Source organism: Rhinopithecus bieti, unplaced genomic scaffold (genome assembly GCF_001698545.2).
Source record: "Rhinopithecus bieti isolate Rb0 unplaced genomic scaffold, ASM169854v2 scaffold_10351, whole genome shotgun sequence".
NCBI classification, from domain to species: domain Eukaryota; kingdom Metazoa; phylum Chordata; class Mammalia; order Primates; family Cercopithecidae; genus Rhinopithecus; species Rhinopithecus bieti.
This window is the reverse complement of record NW_016806805.1, coordinates 3,399,099-3,422,904: the sequence shown is the minus strand read 5'-3', so window position 1 is coordinate 3,422,904 and position 23,806 is coordinate 3,399,099. Positions and strand designations below refer to the sequence as shown.

Here is a 23,806-nt window from a genome sequence, read left to right as displayed (position 1 = left end):
TTCAATATGGCCAAGGGAAGTCAAAAGATTGGATACTCCTGTCTTAGAGTGTTTGTGGTTTTTAGAGTTTTCCTGGTAATTGTTAAATAACCTGGTTTGAGAATTGGTGTCCTAGACCATGTTGAGTCTTTGATTACCATATTGAGAGTGCAGAGTCATTTGTTTTCATTGATGTGCTGATTCTCAATTTTGAAAGACCCTGATATAGACAAGTACTGTCTATCAAAGTTCTGGCTTTAACTGGTAGATAACTGTGTACTGAATTAAATTAAGTTGTCAATTGTTAAACATCTGATATGTTTCAGGAGTTTTCTGTAGCCTGGGCACAACAACCTTGCAAGGTAGGTAGTTGACAGATGGACAGACTCAGAAGCTAATATCAACTTGTAAGTGGTAAACACTGGCTATTAGGAAAGGTAATAGATATTAATACCTAATTATTTAGTAGCAGACACTGGTTATTAGGAAAGATGAGGTATTAGGAAAAACATCTATGTTTTTACTCGTTAAGTATGAACAAAACATGGTATGTTGCTATTAACAGTCCTATTCAGATGTTGTAGGGATATCAGACATACAAGTACGAAGTGTTAAGTTCAAATCCTGATGAGTTATTGTGGAACAGTTGGGTCTAGATATTAACCTCTTTTTTTTTTTTTTTTAAATAAAACCTAATGGTTTAGGGCATAACTTACCAGACCTGATATTTTAGAAACTAATGTTATGGTAAATAATTATTGATTCTATAGGAGGATTTTTTCCTTTGAAAATTAAAATGTGAATTTGCTTTTTGTTTATTTAATCACCAATTTGAATCTCATTATTTTGGTTTAAAATGAAACTGTCACGAGAATTGTGTACTCAGAGCATTTGCAAATAAGTATTGTAAAGGAGAAATATTTTTGGCAAAGCTGGTCAGGACATAGCCTCAGTACTAACTTACCTATAAATTTCTAGAGATTTGCCTAAGATTGGGTTTAGAGAAAATATTATACTGCCTCCCCTGTATCAATCCCAATTATCAGGCAGACTTGCTGATCAGAAACAAATTTAAGAACCAGTAATTAAGCAAAATAACCGCAATAACAACAAATAGGTGTTCATAATAAATGGCTTTGAGGCATCTTGCAGAAACAGAAGATAAGAAAATAATGAAAAGCAGAAACAAAGTTATCAGAAAATAGCAGTCTGTAATAACCCTTTAGAGTAGATGTAAGGACAGGAGCTGAATTTTGATCATTGCAATATCTTCATCTAGCATAATGCTAACAAAATTAACAATGTTTTAAATCTCAATACAAAAAAGAGTCAGTGAACTATACAATTTAGGAAAATTTCAGTCTCAAGCCTTCCTAGAGTATTCAATTTTAAGAGTCTGAGGATTAACCTTTTTCAAAACCAACGCTTTAAAATTTTATTCAAAGAATTTCACTGTACTTTGCTTATTTCAAATGTTTGTTGTTTCATGAGGAAAAGGAAGTAATATAGAAAGTTTGAGAAACAGGGAAGGTAACTTAAATACCTCAAACCCTTAACCTTTTTGCATTTGTGTACATTTATAAACTAAAATGTTATATCCTACTCTCCCTATCTAGCATTAGGTAACATTTGTAAATAATCAGTTTCATATGCCACCTATAGAATATTCATATAATTATAATACTTTAAAGTATATGTACCATAACTTGCCATTTCATGCTCTTTGTACACTTTTTAGTCCGTTTACATTTATTGTGATTTGATTGTAATTAGGCCTGACATCGTGTTGTTTCCTATTACCTGTTTTTTGTTTCCCAAATTCTTCTTTCCTGCCATTTTTTTGTGCTAAGATTTTTTGGCATTTCATTTAATTCTTCTATTGAATGTCTAGTTATATATCTTTGCATTATTTTTTAGTGGTTACTTTACTTTGAATATTGAATTTCTTCAGCTGAAATATAGGAATTTTAAAACACAGTACTTTGTCTTTTCTTAGTGCTCTTGTCATCTAGATGATAAATGTGTTGTATTTGTTGCTTTCAACAGTTACATGGCTTAAAAAAAAAGAGAAGAGAAAAAATATGTATGGTTTTAAAATATTTTCATTTATATTCATTATTTATCAGACTGCTTCCCTTCCTTGGGCACTTCTTGTAATAGAGGACAGTTGGCAACAAGTTCTCTTAGTTTTTGTTTATCTAAACATGTCTTTATTTTACTGGCGTTTTGAAGGATAGCTTTGCTGGTTATAGACTTCTTAGTTGTCAGCTTTCTTCTTTCAGCCTTTTTGGTATGCCATTTCAATGTCTTCTGACCTTTGGTGTTTTTGGTAAGAAGTCAGCCAACTGTGTAAGATGTTATTTTCTCATTGCTTTCCAGATTTTCTTTTACCTTTGGCTTTCAGCAGTTTGTGCCTCAAGAGTTTTTCTTTTTGTGTATCCTTTGTTGGTTTGTTAAGTTTCTTGAATCTGTAAGTTGATGTTTTTCACTTTTACTCCTTCTGCCATTTCCATTCTGCTATTAAGTCCACCTAGTGAATTTTCATTTCAAATTTTCTTTTCATGAATTTCTTTAAAATTTATTCCAGGTCTAGAATTTCTAACTTTTAAAATATAGTTTTCATTTCTCTATTAGATTCTATCTCTGTTACTCATTGATATATTTACCTTTGCTTTTGTTTAACTGTTACTACAGCTATTTTTGGAGTCTTTGTCTCCTGAATTTAACATGTGGGCCACATGGAGGTAATTTCTAATGACTGCTTGTTTTTTGTTTTTTGTTTTTTTTTCTGGAGTGTGTGTTACATTTTCCTGTTTATTTGGATGTCTAGCAGTTTTTTGGATGGAAACTGGCCATGCAGATACTACATTATATTTGACTGGGTTTTGGGGTTGGTTTTTAAAAATATTCTTCTGAAGATTATTGTTGTTAGGTGTTTTTTTTTTTTTTTTTTTTTTTTTTTTTTCTAAAAGGCACTTTTTATCTAGGCTCAAACTGCAGACTTTCCACCCCCATCCACTCCCCTCCCCATATAATAACTGATATCTCTGTTCTGTATTTTATGATTTCCAGCTACTTATTTTTAGGTTGGCCCCTTGTGTAATTTGGTGGCTTGCAGAGATTTGGGGGCTTACCCTTGCTATCATTCTACTTTTTCTGAGGCTTTTCACTTAATTTCCAATTCCTCTGTTGACTTTGGGCTCTATTTCCTGATATTTCAAGTTACTAGGACTTTACTCTCAGCCATTTAAGCTATCCACAGTTGAGAAAGGCTCTCAGTTAAAAAGCAGCAAAGTCAGGGATCTGACAAAGTGCAGCTACATGTATCATGAGTATTTTCTTTCCTGTCTTTACTTCTTTTTCATTTACTCTGGTTTCTTTTCCATCCACATACAGTCATATGTTGCTTGACAACTGGGATACTTTAGAGAAATACATAATTAGGTGATTTTGTCATTATGCATAATGATACAAACCTAGAGAGCATATTCTACTACACACCTAGGCTATATGGTATAGCCTGTTGCTTCTAGGCTACAAATTCATACAGCATGTTACTGTACATGGTTGGAACATAATGATAAGTATTTACATATCCACACATAAAAGCCTAAACAGTAAAAATACAACATAAAAGATAAAATGGTACGCCTGTGTAGGATACTTACTATTGAATGGAACTTGTAGAACTAGAAGTTACTCTGAGTGAGTGGTGAGTGAATGTGAAGGCCTAACACATTACTGTACACTACTATAGACCTATAAACACTGTAAACTTAGGCTACATTAAATTTATTTAAAAATATATTTTCAATAATTAACCTCAGCTTGTTTTAACTTTTTACTTTATAAACTTTTAGATTGCTTAAAACTTTTTGACGCTTTTGTAATAACATTTGGCTTAAAACACAGACATACTGTGCAAGTGTACAAGAATATTTTCTTTGTATCCTTATTCTATAAACCTTTTTCTATTTTTTAAGATTTTAGTTTTTTTCTTTTAAACATCTTTTTTTGTTAAAAACGAAGACACAAGCATACACATTAGCCTAAGCCTATAAAGGTTCAAGATCATCCATATCACTGTCTTTCACCCCACACCTTGTCCCACTGGACGGTCTTCAAGGACCATAACACATGGAGCTGTCATTTCTTATAATAACAGTATATATTCCTTCTTCTAGAATACCTCCTGAAGGATCTGCCTGAGGCTGTTTTACAGTTATTATTTTTTTTAAGTAAGTAGAAGTAAGCTCTAAAACAATGATAAAAATTGTAAGTACATAAATCGGTAACATTTATTATTGTTATCAAGTGTTATATACTATGAATAATTATATCTGCTATGCTTTTATGTTACTGTCAGCTTAGTAGGTTTGTTTACTCCAGCATCACCATAGACACGTGAGAAATGCATTGCACTATACTCTTGCAATGGCTACCACATCAGTAGGAGAGGAATGTTTTAGCTCCATTATAATCTTATGGGACTATTGTATATGCAGTTCATTGTTGACAGAAACATCATTATGTAGCACTCAAGGGGATTTAACTCTTGGCATTTCTACTTAATAGTCTGTGGGACCTCTATGAAAAGGACTTCACCTCTGACCCTCAGTTTCCTTATATGAAAAATGGGAAAGGTGATAGAGCTAGAGTATCCTAATCTGAAATACTCCAAAATCTAAAACTTTTTGAGTGCTTACATGGTGCACAAAGGAACTGCACATTGGAGCATTTTGGATTAGGGATGCTGAACTCCAGTAGGTGTAATGCAAATATTCCAAAATCTGAAAATATCTGAAATATGAAACACTTCTGGTCCCATGCAAAAAGGACAAGGGATACTTAACCAGTATTCATAGTGAGAAGTATCATAAATTCCTGTGAGAAATATATGAAAAATCAAGTGTATCTTATCTATCCAGGTATATACTAAAATGTAGTTTTAATTACATGGTTTTCATACATACTGCTTTTCCAGTGTTTTACCCATTTATGATGCTACTAGACATGTACTTCTCTATCTTCTTATCAACTTTTGGTTCATCTTTAAAATAGTTTGAAATATAAATTGCACAGTTATTAATTGATACTGGAAGGTGTAAGTTTTCTGGTAACTAAAATGTTTTCAAGCTTTTAGTTTATTGACATTAGCAAGTTGTATGGGATTTGAAAGAATGCTATTTCTAATGCATTTTGTTGTAACTCAGTCTTGAATGGTTAGTAAAGAACATGATGGGCCAGGTAGAGGACTGAATTCTTTGTAATCAGCAGTTCTGACTTGGTTCATTGTAAAGTCACATAGTCACACCATCCAATTTTATCTGTGGCACTTGAGTTTTGAGCTTTGCATTAATACCACTGGATATTAATAGCGCATTGTTAACCAGAGGAGATTGGATTCCTGTAAAACAATACTTTGTTTTGAAAGAGTGGTCTGTATGGGGAGCATTACACTGAATACACCAATCACCGACAGCACGGATAGGAAATGTTGGTAGCTTTGGGATGATATAATTGGCCAGTACTTGATTACAACAAAAATTGTTAGAACAACTGTTAGAATAAACCCAGCCACTTTGGGGTCGAAATTTGCATATGTATGCACATATTTTTAGTTGCTAAATCAGCTGTGATTCATGATAGTAATTTAACACTTTGACTTACTTTAGTATTAAGCAGATGCTGTTAAACCATATAAGAAATTTTGATCTTTAAAATATCTTTAATAACATTTTAATTCAGAAGTTTGTAGGGTGTAAATAAATAGCATTTTTTGGTGGACTTTAACATTTTTGAAATATAATTTTGGGTTTATTTAAATCAACAATAAGCTACTTGCCAAGAAAGTAATACATTTTTGTATGTTAACAGTGCCCTAAAATGAAGATCCCCACTCTGCTGGCTGTCATTAACCATTATTTAATTTGCTGAAATAATGCTGGGCGCTGAAGTTTTGTTTCTGTTCTCAGATTAGGCAATCTCATATTAACCCTAGACATTCCTTTTGTAAAGTGTGTATCAGTGCCACTAAGGCAAATAGGAAAGAGTTTATCATTTATTAAATTTTTAGTGTCAGAGAAGTTGTGAAACATTTCTAGTACTGTGACCATTGGTCATTAAATCCACATTCTTGTGCTATACCCTGTTGCCTTGGCAGATGGTGTAGGTGATAAATCCTTTAACACCACCATGCGGAATGGTGATTTCATATTTGTGTGCGAAAGTCTTTTTTTTAAAAGTCTTTTAGAGGTAATCTTAAACTTTGCCAATATCAAATTATAAGAAGCTATGTAGTAGCGTCTAGATTAGTAATGTTTTACGGTATTTATTATTATGTATTTTTTTCAACATCCAGTTTTAAGCTCACAGTATGGGCAGTTGCAATAGTAGATCGCTTATTTGTTTATAACAACAGCTAAAATTCATTGAGCGCTAACTCTGTTGTCAGGCAGTGTACTAAACATTTAACACATTTTCTCAATGTTTTAAAAGTATTTTTTATTGTGGAATCTAAAAAGAACATAAAATATAAATGTATAACATAAGTTATCAAATGAACATCTATGTAATCACCACCCAGATCAAGAAATAGAATGTTGCTGGCATCCTAGAAATTTTGTGTGCACCCCCTTCTAATTCCTCCACAAAATAGCCACTGCCCTGACTTATGGTGATCACTTCTTTGGGTATTGGTGTTACTGTTTTTTTAATGATTTTTGTCACCTTTATGTATTCCTGAAGACTATTAGTCTGGTTTTTCCTGCTTTAAAAATTTATGTAAATGGAATTGTATAGCATATTTTCAATCTGACATCTTTTGTTCACTCTTAGTTTGTGACACTCATTTATTTATACTGTGTCTTTTTATGATTCACTCTTTTTTTTTTTTTCTTGTTTTGAGACAGTCTCACTCTGTTGCCCAGGCTGGAGTGCAGTGGTGTGACCACAGCTCAGTGCAGCCTCAACCTCCTGGGCTCAAGTGATCCTCTGGCCTCAGCCTCCCAAGTTGCTGGGACTACAGGCACGTGCCACCATGCCTGGCTAACTGTTTTTTTGGTTTGTTTGTTTGTTTGTTTTTATTGAAATGGGGTTTTGCCTTGTTGCCCAAGCTGGTATTGAACTCCTGAGCTCAAACAATCCACCAGTCTTGGCCTCCTAAAGTGCTGGGATTATAGGCATGAGCCACTGTGCCCACTCCACAATTCATTCAATTGCTATTTATCTTCGATTGGATGAATATACTACAGTTTCTTTATTCTACAGTTAAGGATGTTTGTGATGTTTCTAGTTTTTGGCAATTTTAAACAGTGCTGATATAAACGTTTTTATACAAGTATCTTGCTTCATAGAAGTATTGTATATCTCTAAGGATATGCTGAGGAGTAGAATTGCTGGGATAAAGGTATGCATTTTTTCAACTTGAAAATATGCCCAAGCTTTTCTTTCAAAATTGTTTTAACAGTTTGTATTCTCACCAGGAACATAGGAGAGTTTTTGTGTTCTGTACAATTATTGTATTTTCTCACTTCGTCTTCTCAGACAGTATTGAGTGGATAATATCCCCATTTCGCATATGTTGGAACTGAGAACCAGAGGGATTAAATAACTTGCCAAAGCACGCATTGCTAGTAAGTAGCAGAGCTGGGATTTGAGCCTATCTCTGACTTGAGAACAGACACTCATTTCACTCTACTATTTCAGGACATTATTTGGGAAACAGATTCCTCATGAAAGCTCAATATTCATTTACCGTATCTTTGATAAAAATGACAGGAAAGATCTGTGCTGTTGTGGACCTTCCATTTTAATACTTACTGAGGGAATGCATAGATTACAAAACACCAAGTACATATAAAAGATAACTACAGAGTATGATATGTGTCACAAAGGAAATAAACGGGACTAAGAAGAAACAATATGTTAGGTGTTTTGGGAAGGAGAAGGCTGCATTTAAACTAAGACCTAAAGGATGAGAAAGAGGCAGCCGTCTTCAAAGTGCATTTAACAGGCAGAGAGAAAGGCAAACCAAAAGTCCCTCAGGAGAAAATACTTTAAAACCAGTATTTCAGGAAAAGAACATTATATCAAATTAAATATTTTAGTTAGAGCCCTCAATTACCTAACTGAAAAGATAAGAGTTTGGTGGGGTATTATGAAATTCAAGGAAAATTAAATAGGAAAGTGGTCTATGGAAAAATATAGGAATGTCACTTCTACAACAGACTAATATTTGCCTTTTCTTTAATCATGTCAAAATGTACTATGTGTGGTAACAACGTATTTATGACAGATCAAAAGAATTCCTTGGGATAACACTATTTTTCAAGGCTTCGTGAAAAAGGCATGGATGCACAGGTAAACCCAGGGGTCCAGAGGTTGCAGTGGGAAAATATCTAAGGGAAGAAAGAACTAGTTTGACCTGGAACATTGATTAAAAGGAGATGCTGGCTTGAACTGCTAATGGGGATTGTTTAATTGGAAAAAAATCCTAGATAATGTAGAAACCGAATGATTGGCCTATTTTACCTACCCTCTCTACCAGAATAGCCTCCAAATAAACTTCCAAAGTTAAATAACACAAAACTCTATCTAGTACACAATTTCATACTTAAAACATTTGAATCTGGGTGCGGTGGCTTATACCTGTAATCCCGGCACTTTGGGAGACCCAGGTGGGCGGATCACTTGAGGTCAGGAAAGTTTGAGACCAGCCAGGCCAACATGGTGAAACCTGTCTCTCCTAAAAATACAAAATAAACCGGACGTGGTGGCAGGTGCCTGTAATCCCAGCTACTTGGGAGGCTGAGGCAGGAGAATCACTTGAACCCAGGAGGCAGAGGTTGCAGTGAGCCAAGATTACGCCATTGCACTCTAGCCTGGGCGACAGAGCAAGACTCCATCTCAAAAAAAAAAAAGTTTGCTTTCTCAGATGGATTTTCTGGACACTATAGCAATTCTTCTTTAAAGGTAGTCTGGTACAGCTGTTTGTAACAATCCTGTATAGCAGTTTCATAGATGCTGCATACCCTGGGAGATATTTCTGCAAAATACAGAATTTTAAAAATCTCCTCTGGAGCTATCCAGTGCAGAACTTCTGCTGTCCTTTTTATGAGGACCATGTTAGAAGCCCTTGGCTTCTGCAGAGTTGGGAACAAAGGAATAAGGGAAATAGATACCTAAAAATAGATACCTAAAATAGTTTACCTTGACTCATTATAATATGTGGAATTCTATCGTTTGGAAAATGGACTTAAGTGTTTTCAATGAAACCATCAGGAATTTAAAACTAGATCCAAAAAGAAAAATTATTTCCTTCTCCATTTTGACAGAAGTCACTGTTTATATTACATCGAGAAGTTCTTTTTATCTTTTGGTGAGGATTAGAGTAGTAAATGTAATGAAACATCCTAAGTGGTAAGATCAGTGTTTTATATCCAGGGCTGAAACTCACAAAAGAGGACTGAACCTAAGCCATCACTTATGACTTAACACATATACATGATATTTAAAGCTATGAGTCTGGTATGATAACCATAGAAAATAACAGCATGAGCAAGGGAGAGGGGTATAGGACCAAGTGCTAAAGGAACTCCTACCACTTAATTGCTGGGTAGAAGAGTGTGTTGTTGCAAGGAAGGGAGTGGCTAACAGTGTCAGATGCTACTGTAGGAGTTCAGTGAGACAGGGACTGAAAAATACACATTAGATTTAGCAGCCGAGAAGTCATTGGATGTCCTAACAAAACGATTTTGGTGTTGTGGTGAGGGGAAGCCAGGTTGGCTTGCATTTAAGAATGTGCTGCACTATTAGAAACTTTGGCTAGAGTCAGAGGGCAGTAAAAAGTTAACTGTGATTAAAGGAGAGGGAATGATCAAGTTGAGGTGGAAATTTGAATATACTAGGGAGAGAAGAGATCATCCCTAGTGTAAAAATTATCCTTTTCTCTACATCCTGCAAAGAAGTGATGACCATGGAGACCAGAGTTTCCATCTTTTTTTTGTATTTTCCACATACTCAGAAAAGTGTTCAGCTTTCTATGTTTTCTGTTTTTCTTTTCATCTGTTTGTATAGCTTCTTTACCGACTAGCTTTTTATCCCTGGCTCCTCTCCTAGGTTCCAGTCATACATTTTTTAACTGCTGGATAGGACTCTGATTGTCCCATAGCTCCTCAAATTCAACATGTTCAACTGAATCTTTTCCTTTTTGATTACTGAGGGCCTAAATATCTGGATCTTCCATTGTTTCCTTTATCTCTTCCTTTCTTCCCCCTGTTTTTCTCTCTCCTACCAGTCCCTGCTGGGAGACTTCAAATATTCATAATGCTACTTTTTGAAAGATTATTTTCTGGAATAGTACTAAATTTGGATAGCTTCGTTTAATATAGCATTACCCAGAAAATCATTTATGTTGCCAATTTCTACTGTTTATCCATTAGTGTGGAATATACAGTAAAAACCAAAAATCTATCATTTCTGTGAAAATGGCAGGTGGAGTGAAGATTTTTATGTGCCTTTGTATCAGCATAATTTGTAGTTCATAATTGCACACTTGAACCTCCTTGGTTATACAGTTTTATACTTTTAAATTAAATTTTGTGTGTGTGTGTGGGCCAAATACCATACCTGCTAATTCTCTTATTTCTCTGAAACGAATTTAAAGAAACAAAAGATGTATCTTCTACTTTGGTTTCCTGGTATTTCAGGAAATTAGTATAACTATGAACCCAATTTTATTATATTTAAGTCTACTAATTGAACTACAAATAAAAACAGTTATTTGCTTTTGACTTTTGAATTGTATTTTAGAGATAACTAAAACACTTTCAAAAATAGATCTGCCAGAAGATGATAGGGAAGATACATTTTTTATTTTGTGTGGACATACCTTTATTTTAAAATAAAATACTGGAAAATTTTACTTGTTCTTATAACATAGTTGTGTGTAGTATGATGGAAAGCTAGTTGCAAAATTATTGCTAGCTCTTCAACTCTGAGTTGGAATTCTGGTAAACACCCACAGCAAAAATTTTTGGATGCCTGCATACTTTTGCATTGTTAAAAAGACACCCACATGAAATCTTAGCCTTGGAAAAATTAGCGTACTAAGTACATACAACTTTAGTTTTCTTTTAACGTAGATGGGAGGAGAGATGCCTTTTTTTGTGTATATTATAGACATTATATTTTCTTGTAATACTTGGAGGTTATATATTTTAAAGTCTACTTTCATTAAAAAACTGAAGAGCACTATGTATTCTATGGTGAAAGCTAAGGAACTCCTCTTTAAAGTTCGTTGAATTAACTGGCAGACTTCCTTTTTCTGACTTTATTTGAATAATTGAACAGTTGAATCATCGATCCCTGTTCAGAGTAATTTCTTATTATTTGGGATTGTCCCTGACTCTGCTGCCTGAAACACATTAAACAGTCATAGAAGTACAGCTGAGGTGGGTTGTTACTGTGATTGAGCTCCACAGGCCCCTAGTCATATTTTTTTCTTTTACTGTTTATGCATACTTCTTATTTTTTAATTATACTTTAAGTTCTGGGATACATGTGCAGAACATGCAGTTTTGTTACATAGGTATACGTGTGCCATGGTGTTTTGCTTCACCCATCAACCCATCACTTACATTAGGCATTTCTCCTAATGCTATCCCTCCCCTACCCCTCCACCCCCCGAGAGGCCCCAGTGTGTGATGCTCTCCTCCCTGTGTCCATGTGTTCTCATTGTTCATCTCCCACTTATGAGTGAGAACATGCAGTGTTTGGTTTTCTGTTCTTGTGATAGTTTGCTGAGAATGATGGTTTCCAGCTTCATTCATGTCCCTGCAAAGGACATGAACTCATCCTTTTTTATGGCTGCATAGTATTCTATGGTGTATATGTGCCACATTTTCTTTATCCAGTCTATCATTGATGGAAATTTGGGTTGGATCCAAGACTTTGCTATTGTAAACACACGTGTGCATGTGTCTTTATAGTGGAATGATTTATAATCCTTTGAGTATATCCCCAGTAATGGGATTGCTGGGTCAAATGGTCTCTGGTTCTAGATCCTGGAGGAATCGCCATACTGTCTTCCACAATGGTTGAACTAATTTACACTTTCACCAACAGTGTAATTTCTCCACGTCCTCTTCAGCATCTGTTGTTTCCTGACTTTTTAATGATCACGATTCTAACTGGTGTGAGATGGTATCTCATTGTGGTTTTGATTTACATTTCTCTAATGACCAATGATGATGAACATTTTTTCATATGTTTGTTGGCTGGTTTATGCATACTTCTAACAACTTCAACTTTAACCATTACTGGTTTCTATGTTCATACCAGCAAGCAGAAGAATAATAGGCATCTTCATTTTAAGTAGGAAGAGGGCTAACAATAGGGAGGCGTATTTGCTGAAATGGGAAGTGACAGTTTGCAGTCTCATACAAAGGAAGAGATGAGAAAAATGACCAGAAGTAGTCACTTCAAGAATTATATTGTGATCCAGCAATTCCACTCCTAGGTATATGCTCAAGATAAATGAGAACATATTTTCACCCAACAACTTTAGACAGCTGTTCTTGGCGGCATTATTCATAATGGCCAAAAAGTAGAACCAGCCCAAATGTCCAACTGATTAATTAAAAAAAAAAAAAAGTGGCATATCCATACTATGGAATATTATCTGGCAATAAAAAGGAGTGAAGTACTGATACATGTTATAACGTGAATGAACCCTGAAAACATGCTAAGTGAAAGAAGCCACACATAAAGCCCACATATTGTGTGAGTCCCTTTATATGAAATGTCAGAATAGGCAAATTCATAGAGACAGAAAATGGTTGGTGATTGGCAGGGGCTGAAGGAAGGGGAAATTGAGGTATTTCTTTTTGGGGTGATAAAAATATTCCAAAGTTTATTGTAGTGATGCTGGGAATAAGAGTACAACTTTGTAGATACACTAAAATGATTAACTTGTACACTTTAAACTAGTGAATTGTGTGATATTTGAGTTATATCTCAATAAAGCTTAATAAAGTTTAAAACAATTGCAAATTTGGGGTAATTTTAAATTTTATGGGGTTGGTTCCATTTTCCGTAAGCCTGGGGCATCCTTTTATAGTATAGTAAAATAATCATAGGTTGATAATAGTTATGAAACTGTGTGCTGTAAGGAAAATATTTAATGTCTTTTAGGATCTCTTTTGAAAAATGTATGAACTACTGTCACAACATTAAACTTCATATTTGAATTCCTGGTTATCTTAAAATAACTCATTTTCCATGTATTTCACATAGCTGAAGTTATAACTATGTCTATTAATGAAAACATGAGGATTAATTAAAAATTTAATTATTTTTCTCACCATTACAAAGCCTAGTTAAAATAATTTTCAAAAAATGTACTTAATTAAGTTCATCATTGTCCTGAGAAAGAGGAGCAGAGCGGTTCTTGGCCGGGTCAGCAGAACTCCTGGCAACCCTTACCGGGGCGTGCCGGGGCACAGGCTGTGATTGTCCTGGGATGGCGGAGACCCGCGCACCTGCCTTGCGTGCCAGGCAGCACCTTTTGGAGTCGCTGCGATCGGCTGGTGTGCCCCTGCCAAAGCCTCGGCTGCTTCTGTCCACCTCTTACACTTCTCCATTTATCCATGGATCATTTCGAGAGTCCATCTTGTAAATGTTTAGCATTTTGCTGCTTTATTGCTTCTTTCTGGGGACAGTTCCAGCACTCACTGGGCGGAGAAAGGCAGCTGAGCCAAGAGAAGAGCGAAATATGGAGACCCAGGCTAAAAGCAGACGTCGTCCTTCCCACCCGCTATTTCTATATTCAGGCAGTGGATACATCAGGGAATAACTTCACGTCTTCTCCAGGCGAAAAAGTCTTCCAGGTGAAAGTCTCAGCACCAGAGGAGCAATTCACTCGAGTTAGAGTCCAGGTTTTAGACCAAAAGGATGGGTCCTTCATAGTGAGATACAGAATGTGTGCAAGCTACAAAAATCTAAAGGTGGAAGTTAAATTCCAAGGTCAAAATGTGGCCAAATCCCCATGTATTTTAAAAGGGCCAGTTTGCCATGAGAATTGTGACTGTCCTTTGCAGAATAGTGCAGCCTGGCTATGGGGGATGAACTGCTCGCCCGGAAACCATTGCTTAGATTCAGAGAGATCTGGCACATTTCCCTACTGTGGATCCAGAAAAGATTGCAGTAGAAATCCCAAAAAGATTTGGACAGAGGAAGAACCTGTGTCACTACACCTTAAAAGGTAACAGAGTTTGTATCAAGACTGACGGTGAACATGGAGGTTTTAGAATTTTCATGGATGCCATACTACTTTCTTTGACTAGAAAGATGAAGATGCCAGATACAGAGTTCTTTGTTAATTTGGCAGACTGGCCTTTGCTTTGGAAAAAAAAAAATCCAGTTCAAACATCCATCCGATCTTTTCCTGATGTGGCTCCACAGATTCCAAGGATATCGTGATGCCCACCTAAGACTTGACTGACTCTGTTCTCGAAACCATGGGCTGGGTAAGTCTGAATATGATGTCTGTACAAGCTAACATGGGTCCTCCCTGGGAAAAAACTCCACAGCTGTCTAGAGAGGGCAAGACAGTCACAAAGAGAGACTTGAGCTGGTTCAACTCCGTAGAAAACACCCGGAACTCATAGACGCTGCTTTCACCAACTTTTTCTTCTTTAAACATGATGACAGCCTGTGTGGTCCCATCGTGAAACACATTTCATTTTTTGATTTCTTCGAGCATAAGTATCAAATAAATATCGATGGCACCGTAGCAGCTTATCTATCACCTGCCATATTTACTAGTTAGTGACAGTGCTGTGGTGAAGCAAGACTCCATCTACTATGAACATTTTTACAATGAGCTGCAGCCCTAGAAACACTACATTCCAGTTAAGAGCAACCTGAGCAATCTGCTAGAAAAACTTAAATGGGCAAAAGATGACGATGAAAAGGCCAAAAAGATAGCAAAAGCCAGACAAGAATTTGCAAGAAATAATCTCATGGATGATAACATAGTCTATTATTATTTCAAACTTTTCCAGGAATATGCCAATTTATAAGTGAGTGAGCCCCAAATCTGAAAGGGCATGAAAAGGGTAGAACCACAGACGGAGAACAACCTCTTCCCTTGCACTTGCCACAGGAAAAAGACCAAAGATGAACTCTGATATGCAGAATAACTTCTATTAAAATAATGGTGCTCTGAAGACTCTTCTTAACTAAAAGGAATTTTTTTAAGTATTCATTCCATGGACAATATAAAATCTGCTGTGTGATTATTTGCAGTATGAAGATACGTTTCTACTTATTATGCAATGTTCTCATGACTGTACTTTACATTTTTAGAATTTTATAATAAAACCACCTTTATTAAAATTATATGTATACACACAATTATTGTATCTGGCTTTTAATTCTATTGCTTCAAAAATCAAAGAATTAACAGTAATTAACATGTAAATATGGAATCTAAGAGCTAATCTAGGTTGATAGTACTTTAATAAAGCATATAGCAATATTGCATTAAATGGAATTGAGTGAATCTATTTGGCTGACAGATGTTGGTTAACGGAAAAGAGAGTTTCAATTATCATGTAGATTTTGTACTGTGGTAGCACAGAACTTGCTGCATCTCATTTCTGTTAAAAATATATGTATATATAGAGACAGAGAATTCACTAAAGGATATGAAGTACTGAAAACATGTTTTAAAAATTTAGTTGGTTCTTCTGCATTTAAAGAACATCTGAAATATAGCCATATTATGTTCTCTGCTCTTTAGATGTGGGTAGAGGAAGAACCACAGGATGGTGTTAGAGAGTTAATTCTAAACCCAGAACATCTATTTCCTAAACCATCTCCCCTTTCCTTTCATGACCTTTTTAAGGCTCGGTTACTGCTTTGAAAATGTGTCATATGTTGGGATAGAACAAACTCAAGAAGCGCTGAAAGAGAAAGAGAAGTTAGAGAACAAAGAATTATGGAATCAGATGTGAACCTAAACACCTAAAAAGGAAACACTAGTTGTCAAATTCATTGTGTCAACCAGTATATATCTGAATTCGACAAAAACTACAAGGGAAAGCAATGAAGAGCACAGAGTCACTGCAGACAAGGAATGAGTAAAGAGAGGAGCTGTGAAGGAATCTTGGTATCCATGGGATTCCTGCTGTCATGGACTATAAAAAAACCATATTCATTGGTGATGAAGAAGAGTTTTAAATTGTTAATGATGAAATTTCAGTTGTAGGACTGTTGGCAACTAGGTGATATGAATTTGTGGCTTGAGAGATGAGGTCTGAATTGCTACCCTGTAATTAGCAAACAGGAATCGTTGTTTCCTCCAGACACTATGAAAAGTGTAGCTAGAATTTGGAATTATTAAAATGGATTTACTGTCATGGGGAGACTTAAATTTTAAGAAATCTCAGTAATTAAGGTTTTCTTCTAGCTTATTGCTTTGTCCTTTCCTGGGGTAAAATATTTGGAAACGCTTGATTCTTGGAAATCTGTACTATGCCCTCTTAAATATGGTTAGATGTGTTTAGTTATGTTTGTGTTTATCAAGTGATTTTAAATTTTAAATGTTAAGCATAATCCATATTTGTTTTTATAACCAGGAACCGTTTGAGGATGGCTTTGCAAATGGGGAAGAAAGTACTCCAACCAGAGATGCTGTGGTCACATATACTGCGGAAAGTAAAGGAGTCGTGAAGTTTGGCTGGATCAAGGGTGTATTAGTATGTATATATAGACTTAATTTTATAGTTACAGCATATCTGTTGGTTATAAAATCTTCATAATTTGCTTACCAGTTCTCAAGAGAACTCTTTTTTCTCTTTGTTAACTGTCTTATCTGAGTGCTGTGGAAAACCAAATTAATAGCTTGTATCTCCTTTGCTTTTGGATATTAAATTCAGCAAAGGAGATATGCCATTTATTTTGCCAAATTATTCTTGATTCTATATAATGTGTTACTGATGGTATTAAATTATATTTCATTGCCTCTTGCGATTCTTGTGCACTGTCACTTTTCAGAAATTTAGTATGAAGACTATCAAATTGGGAGCATCAGAATCAAGAAGGCTGAGCAGGGAATAGAGCTGAAATATGTCTACTTCCTTTTATACTACCCCCATTATGTTTTGAGGAGAAGTGTATAGAAGTTAACAAGCAAGAAAGGAATACAGGAGAAATACTTAAGTGTTGAATTCACTTTGCTGCATAGTTTTAGGTGGTTAAGGTTCAGATTTACTTCTGTTTTTCTGTTTGAAAGGCACTAACGATCTGACTAAAATAGGCTAGATTGCCTTCTCATTGGGACTTTGGAAGCACTTAATAGGGGTTGTATTGGAATTTCAGGGAGAAATAGAGGGAAAAAGAATCACAGTTCTAGTAGTAATTTTATTGCCTAATCCATAAGGTGAATGTGAAGCTTCAGGTTACTGTATTGTTTGCTTATTCTTAGATTTTAGTGTTTTAGAAGACTATGTTCTGTGTATGAACTTAGTAAATAAAAGTGAAAATAGAGGAAACTTTTACAAATAATTAAAATTTTAAAACATGAACAATTGGCATTTTGTATTGACAAATATTATGTAAAACTTAAATCTGCTGAAGAAATCATGAAATGAGGATGTTATAAAAGAATAAGCAAAAGTTAAACTTGTATTGATAAAAGGGAATGTGCACTACTTTTCAAAGGGCTGAATTTTGAAATATCTCTTGTATCTTGTTGCTTCTGCTGCTTCACACAATTGTGATGAGTGCATTTATTTTCATACACACTCTTATATGTTACACTGTGTTTATATTAGCTCAAAAGTAAGCTCTTATTAAGCTCTTTATAAAAAACTGTTAAAGAAAAGGGTGGAGTAGGAGTTAGATTTAAAACTATGCATGTCCTTCTACTTTGGCTGGTTTAATGCTTACTATATAATGTTTGATTATTCTTCCTCTGTGACATGGCCTCTTTTTCCCTCTTAGGTACGTTGTATGTTAAACATTTGGGGTGTGATGCTCTTCATTAGATTGTCATGGATTGTGGGTCAAGCTGGAATAGGTAAGTGAAGTTATATCCTGCTTGATTTGAGAATAAGCAAAATAACTGTGTCTGAGCTCTTAACCTCGTAAAACTCAAGAAATTAGGGTCATTTTGAACTATGTTTTCCTGTATATCAGATTGTTGTCTTAATGTTCCTTTTTTTATAATTATGATTTGGTTTTTCTAAAATGAGATCAAAATTGGGTAATTTATAACTTAAAATGTAAATTCAGCATTCTTAGACCAACCAGTTTTAGGTAACGACAGGCTTCAACAAGAGTGTAAGTATTCTTACGATCTTCTTTTTCTCCTTAAAGGTCTGTCAGTCCTTGTAATAATGATGGCCACTGTTGTGACAACTATCACAGGATTGTCTACTTCAGCAATAGCAACTAATGGATTTGTAAGAGGAGGTAAATTGAATCTTTTTGTATCGTCATCATCAGATTACTCTTACTAAACAGAAATCTAAATTGTATTTTTAATTATTTTTTACTTTAACTGAAGCAACATATTAAGTCTATATAGACAAGAAAGTTGCTACTGAGCACTTCCAGACCAGTATATTTCAATGTAAAATTTTATATCAACTCATATGTATGCTTTAAGTTATTCAGAGTGTCTCGTAGCAAGAATGGAGCATCTACTTTGGTCTCTTATCCACTGGGCTGCTTCTTAATTGCCTCCTCCAAGGCTTGCCCTTGGATCATTCAGCAACATGCTCCTGGCATTTATTCAACATTGTAATGGGGTAACCTCATTCCCCACCTCCATCCCCTATTGAGGGAAACTGAGGCAGTATACCTTCCCCATGATCTAATAGCATTGTGTGAGCTATACCTGGTACTGTTAATTAATTAATTAATTAATTTGGAGATGGAGTCTCACTCTGTCACCCAGGCTGGAGTGCAGTGGCATGATCTTGGCTCAGTGCAACCTATGCCTCCCAGGTTTAAGTGATTCTTCTGCCTCAGCCTTCTGAGTAGCTAGGATTATAGACATGCACCACCATGCCCAGCTGAATTTTGTATTTTTAGTTACAGACAGGGTTTTGCCATGTTGGCCAGCCTGGGCTCGAACTTCTGACCTCAGGCGATTTGCCTGCCTTGACCTCCCAAAGTGCTGGGATTACAGATGTGAGCCACTGCACCTGGCCCTGGGACTTTAAATTCATACTTTAAAGTCTAGCTTTCTGTGGGCACTATGAGACCTCTCCTTAGAGTCTACAAGATCTGCCTTGTGAGATTTTTACCCTCCCTAGGAAGAGGACCTAAAAGAGTACAGGAGAATGGAATCAGGATCCCTGAAAACAAGAAGAAAAGAATTCCATTTTCCAAATCAAAATTCCTCAGTCAGAGTAAGAAGATCCCTGGAGAAAGGAGACAGAATGTCTGCCAGCACCTGTAAAGTCATGGTAGCAAATCAACTGAGAAAAGATCTATTTCATCTGCCTCAACTGTTTTGAATATCCCTGTTTGACATTATATAACACAATTTCCATTTTACCTGCATCAAGTATTTGGGTGTGGGAGGAAAAGAGAACCAGATTGAGCTTTTGATTTTTCACCATCGTCTTTATATATTTTAGACACCAGAGGATCCAAATCACTAAGACCCTTGGAGGCTGGTATCTTGTATCAATATGATTATGACTATGCTGAGCATGCATCACTGTTGACTGAAGTTTTATGCTTCTGTTAGCCTGGATTGAGCTATATTGGGATATACGATGCGGATATGTTCAGCAGAGTTAGTCAGATAGTACTTAGAGATACTTTTTGGCTTCTCGTGAACTGGGTACTCCATGTGTCATTTCTCTCTGCCACAACTGGGGAATGAAAGTGGGGAGAGAAATGGACTGGGCTGTTACGTATTTGTAGGGGGTCAGCAAATCATTAGATAATTTATCCTTTTCCTCAGACCTTAGAATCTAGGCTGTGAGCCTCAAAAGGAATGGGGCATGAAGCCACTGGCAACATTAACTTCACACTTTTCCCCCATTTGAATCAGACTTTTGGAAGGTAGAGATTTTGCAAGATTGTGACCAAAAAGCCATTTCATTTTTCAATACCATTGGTAGTTTACATATCTATCTATCTATCTATCTATCTATCTATCTATCTATCTATCTATCTATCTATATCTCTCTTTACAAATACATTTCCCTCATAGACTTCATGTACAGTCTTCTGTCCTGGAGTGCCAGGGAAAGTATGAGAATGTGGAACCCACACAGATCTGTCCCAAAAAATGACTATATATTGTAATTTTACATGAGTTTCCTGAAAAATCTGTTCACAAAGGAAGAACCTAGAGGGTAAAAACCATTTGAAACTCTGTTATGAGGTGTTCATACAATCGAGAACGTGATACATTTGCTGAAATAATGAAACCCATAGAAGATAAGAGAGAAAGTTATTAATTTAAAGAATGACCAAATACTATAAAGCTTTCTTAGAAGGTATTCATTTTTCAGTTAGTGACTTTGGACATCTGGATGGTCTTTATAGAATATATATGAGCTGCATCGTCTGCAATGAGTGTTTTCTAGAGATTCTTTATTCACTTCAAGCCCCTTTTGTCTCCTCTATATCTGACTCAGATTTGGAAACCCCTAACATGATTTATTTTGCTATCCTGAAAAAAGTATTTTCCACATGGAAGAAAGTAGATGCAGACATAAAACGGAGATCACATTATACCTGTATTCAGGATTCTAAATTGAAAGTATTAGTCTTAAGATGTATCCTGAAAGTACATATTTTTTAGCTTTTTCCATTAAAGTGACCTATAGTAAATGACCAACTCAGCGGCAATAAGCAATTCTTGTGCCCATGTTGTGTATTTCCACTCAAAAGAACCAGCGGACTTCAGAGAAAAGATTGATTCCTTATCGGGTTAGGAAATGAGCTTAGACAACTTTTCAGATCCAAAAGTATTGAACACTACTAGTTTCATGTCAAAAGGACCTAAGAGTCAACTTAAAGGAGCTAACACTGGCTAAAGTTTAGATAATTTGAAAAACAATAATGATGATAACTGACTTGGATGAAAATATATGAAAATATGGATGTAAATCCATAAGTTCACAGTGGAACAAACCAAAAAATCTCACTTTTCACCTTTGAAACATACTAGGGAACCATCTTATGAAAATTGATAAATAGTGTTTAATCAAACTCCTGAAAGTTTTCTTTCCTGAACTCAAGGTAACCAAGAAGTCGATGAGATTCGTTCTTCAGATAATTACTCTACATAATGAGTGAAGGAGGAAAGAGAATTAGAATATTCCAACTTTGTATGGATCAAAGACTTAAATCTAAGACCTGAAACTGTAGAAATTCTAGAAGATAACATTGGAAAAGCTCTTCTAGGCATTGGCTTAGGCAAAGAATTCATGACCAAAAACCCAAAAGCAAATTTAACAAAAACAAAAATAAATGGGACCTAATTAAACTAAAAAGCTTCTGCACAGCAAAAGAAATAATCAGCAGAGTAAACAGACAACTCACAGAGTAGGAGAAAATATTTGCCAACTACTCATTGACAAAGGACTAATATCCAAAATCTACAAGGAACTCAAATCAGCAGGAAAAAATCAATCCCATCAAAAAATGGGCAAAGGACATGAATAGACGATTCTTAAAACAAGATATACATATGATCAACAAACATATGAAAAAATGCTCAACATCACTAATTATCAGAGAAATGCAAATTAGAACCAAATGAGATACCACCTTACTCCTACAGGAATGACCATAATTAAAAAAAAAAAATGAAAATAACAGATGTTGGTGTGAATGTTGTGAAAAGGGAACACTTTTACACTGTTGGTAGAAATGTAAGCTAATATAACCACTATGGAAAACAGTATGGAGATTCCTTAACTAAAAGTAGAACTCCCATTTAATCCAGCAGTCTTCCTGCTGGGTATCTACCCAAGCAAAGGAAAATAAGTCATTATATGGAAAAGACACTTGCGCACACATGTTTATAGCAGTAGAATTTGCAATTACAAAAATATGGAACCAACCTAAATGCCCATCAACCAGTGAGTGGATAAAGAAAATGTGGTGTATATAATACACCATGGAATACTATTCAGCCATCAAAAGGAATGAAATAATGGCATTTGTGGCAACCTGGATGGAGTTGGAGACCAACATTCTAAGTGAAGTAACTCAGGAATGAAAAACCAAATCTCATATATTCTTACTTATAAGTGGGAGGTAAGCTATGAGGATGCAAAGGCATAAGAAAGATATAATAGACTTTGGGGATGCGGGTGGAAGGGTGGGAGGTGGGTGAGGGATAAAAGACCACACAACCACACATTGGGCATAATGTATGCTGCTTGGGTGATGGGTGCACCACAATCTCAGAAATCACCATTAAGTAACATCCATGTAACCAATAACCACCTGTTCCCCAAAAACTATTGAAGTAAATTTTTTTTTAAAATTCCAACTTCTGTAAAGCATTTACTTGATAAGAATACCTGTGAAGTATTGTTTCCCAACAAATTAAATCTGAATCACATTATGCCAGTATCTCCAGAAGCATTTTATAGAATATGCAGGGGAGAAAGGAACTTTTTTTTTTTTTTTTTTTTTTTTTTGGAGACGGAGTCTCGCACTGTCGCCCAGGCTGGAGCACAGTGGCCAGATCTCAGCTCACTGCAAGCTCCGCCTCCCGGGTTTACACCATTTACACCATTCTCCTGCCTCAGCCTCCTGAGTAGCTGGGACTACAGGCGCCCGCCACCTCGCCCGGCTAGTTTTTTGTATTTTTTTTTTTAGTAGAGATGGGGTTTCACTGTGTTAGCCAGGATGGTCTCGATCTCCTGCCCTCGTGATCCGCCCGTCTCGGCCTCCCAAAGTGCTGGGATTACAGGCTTGAGCCACCGCGCCCGGCCGAAAGGAACTTCTTAAATGACAGCATAGGGTGATGACAGAAAATTCCAGACTGGGAATCTCTATGGAGCAAGAAATCCTTATTCAAGGCTCAAAAAAAGATGGAGAGGGGAGTTAATAGTTTAAAACAAACTTGAGATTCAATGTATAGTTACGAGTTTTGTTTGCCATTTTAGCTGTAAACTATAAACTACACTTCTTGGTGGTAGCAAGAATCGCTGAGTTGGATTTCCTACAGCTCAACTGCTGAGGACTTGATTTTGACGGCCTACCTTGTAAGGGCTACTTAGAGAGGATGGTAATAGAGCTAGAATTACCCAGAGGATTGGTGTCTTAAAAGGAAACGGAGAAATGCTGTGGGAAAAGTGATGTCTGGTGAACCCATCTGAACTTTTTGTAGACTGAAAATTGACTATTAAGGGAATTAATAAGGAAATAAATTTTCTTAAAATACTATTCAAGGGTTGGGGAACATTGTGGTTACTGTTTAGTAATTTTCATTCAAAGAGCCCCATTTTAAACTTGATGCATAGTTTTAAAAAATTAATGTTAACTAATTTGAGATAATGCCTATTTATTAGATTCTTAACTGAATTATAACATGTATTTATGTTTTATTAATTGAATAATATTTTATTCTCATCTCAAAAATTACATGTTTGCAACTTTGCAGAAGTGTGTGAATTCAGTGAACTTTCCCTAGTGTTGTGTACTTATTGCCATAGGGGAGATTTAATATTACTAATTAATTTTAACATTGGCTTTAACAGTACATTTTAGAGATTAAACAGATAATCTAGGAAAGTTGTACTTTGTTATTAACTTGTCAACAAATGTAATAATG

General features: G+C 35.7%; 1 protein-coding gene and 1 pseudogene across 4 annotated transcripts in view; both read left to right on the top strand.

The window, feature by feature from the left end:
* Nucleotides 1-23,806, top strand: part of SLC12A2 (solute carrier family 12 member 2) — a 106,458-nt gene that overhangs the window by 12,192 nt on the left and 70,460 nt on the right. For all 4 annotated transcript variants that reach the window (XM_017877582.1, XM_017877581.1, XM_017877584.1 and 1 more), the window contains exons 2-4: nt 16,623-16,742; nt 17,989-18,064; nt 18,364-18,459. In XM_017877582.1, the coding sequence (XP_017733071.1) occupies nt 16,623-16,742; nt 17,989-18,064; nt 18,364-18,459 (292 nt within the window). The remainder of the gene's footprint in view (nt 1-16,622; nt 16,743-17,988; nt 18,065-18,363; nt 18,460-23,806) is intronic.
* Nucleotides 13,591-15,170, top strand: LOC108533167 (KDEL motif-containing protein 1 pseudogene; annotated as a pseudogene).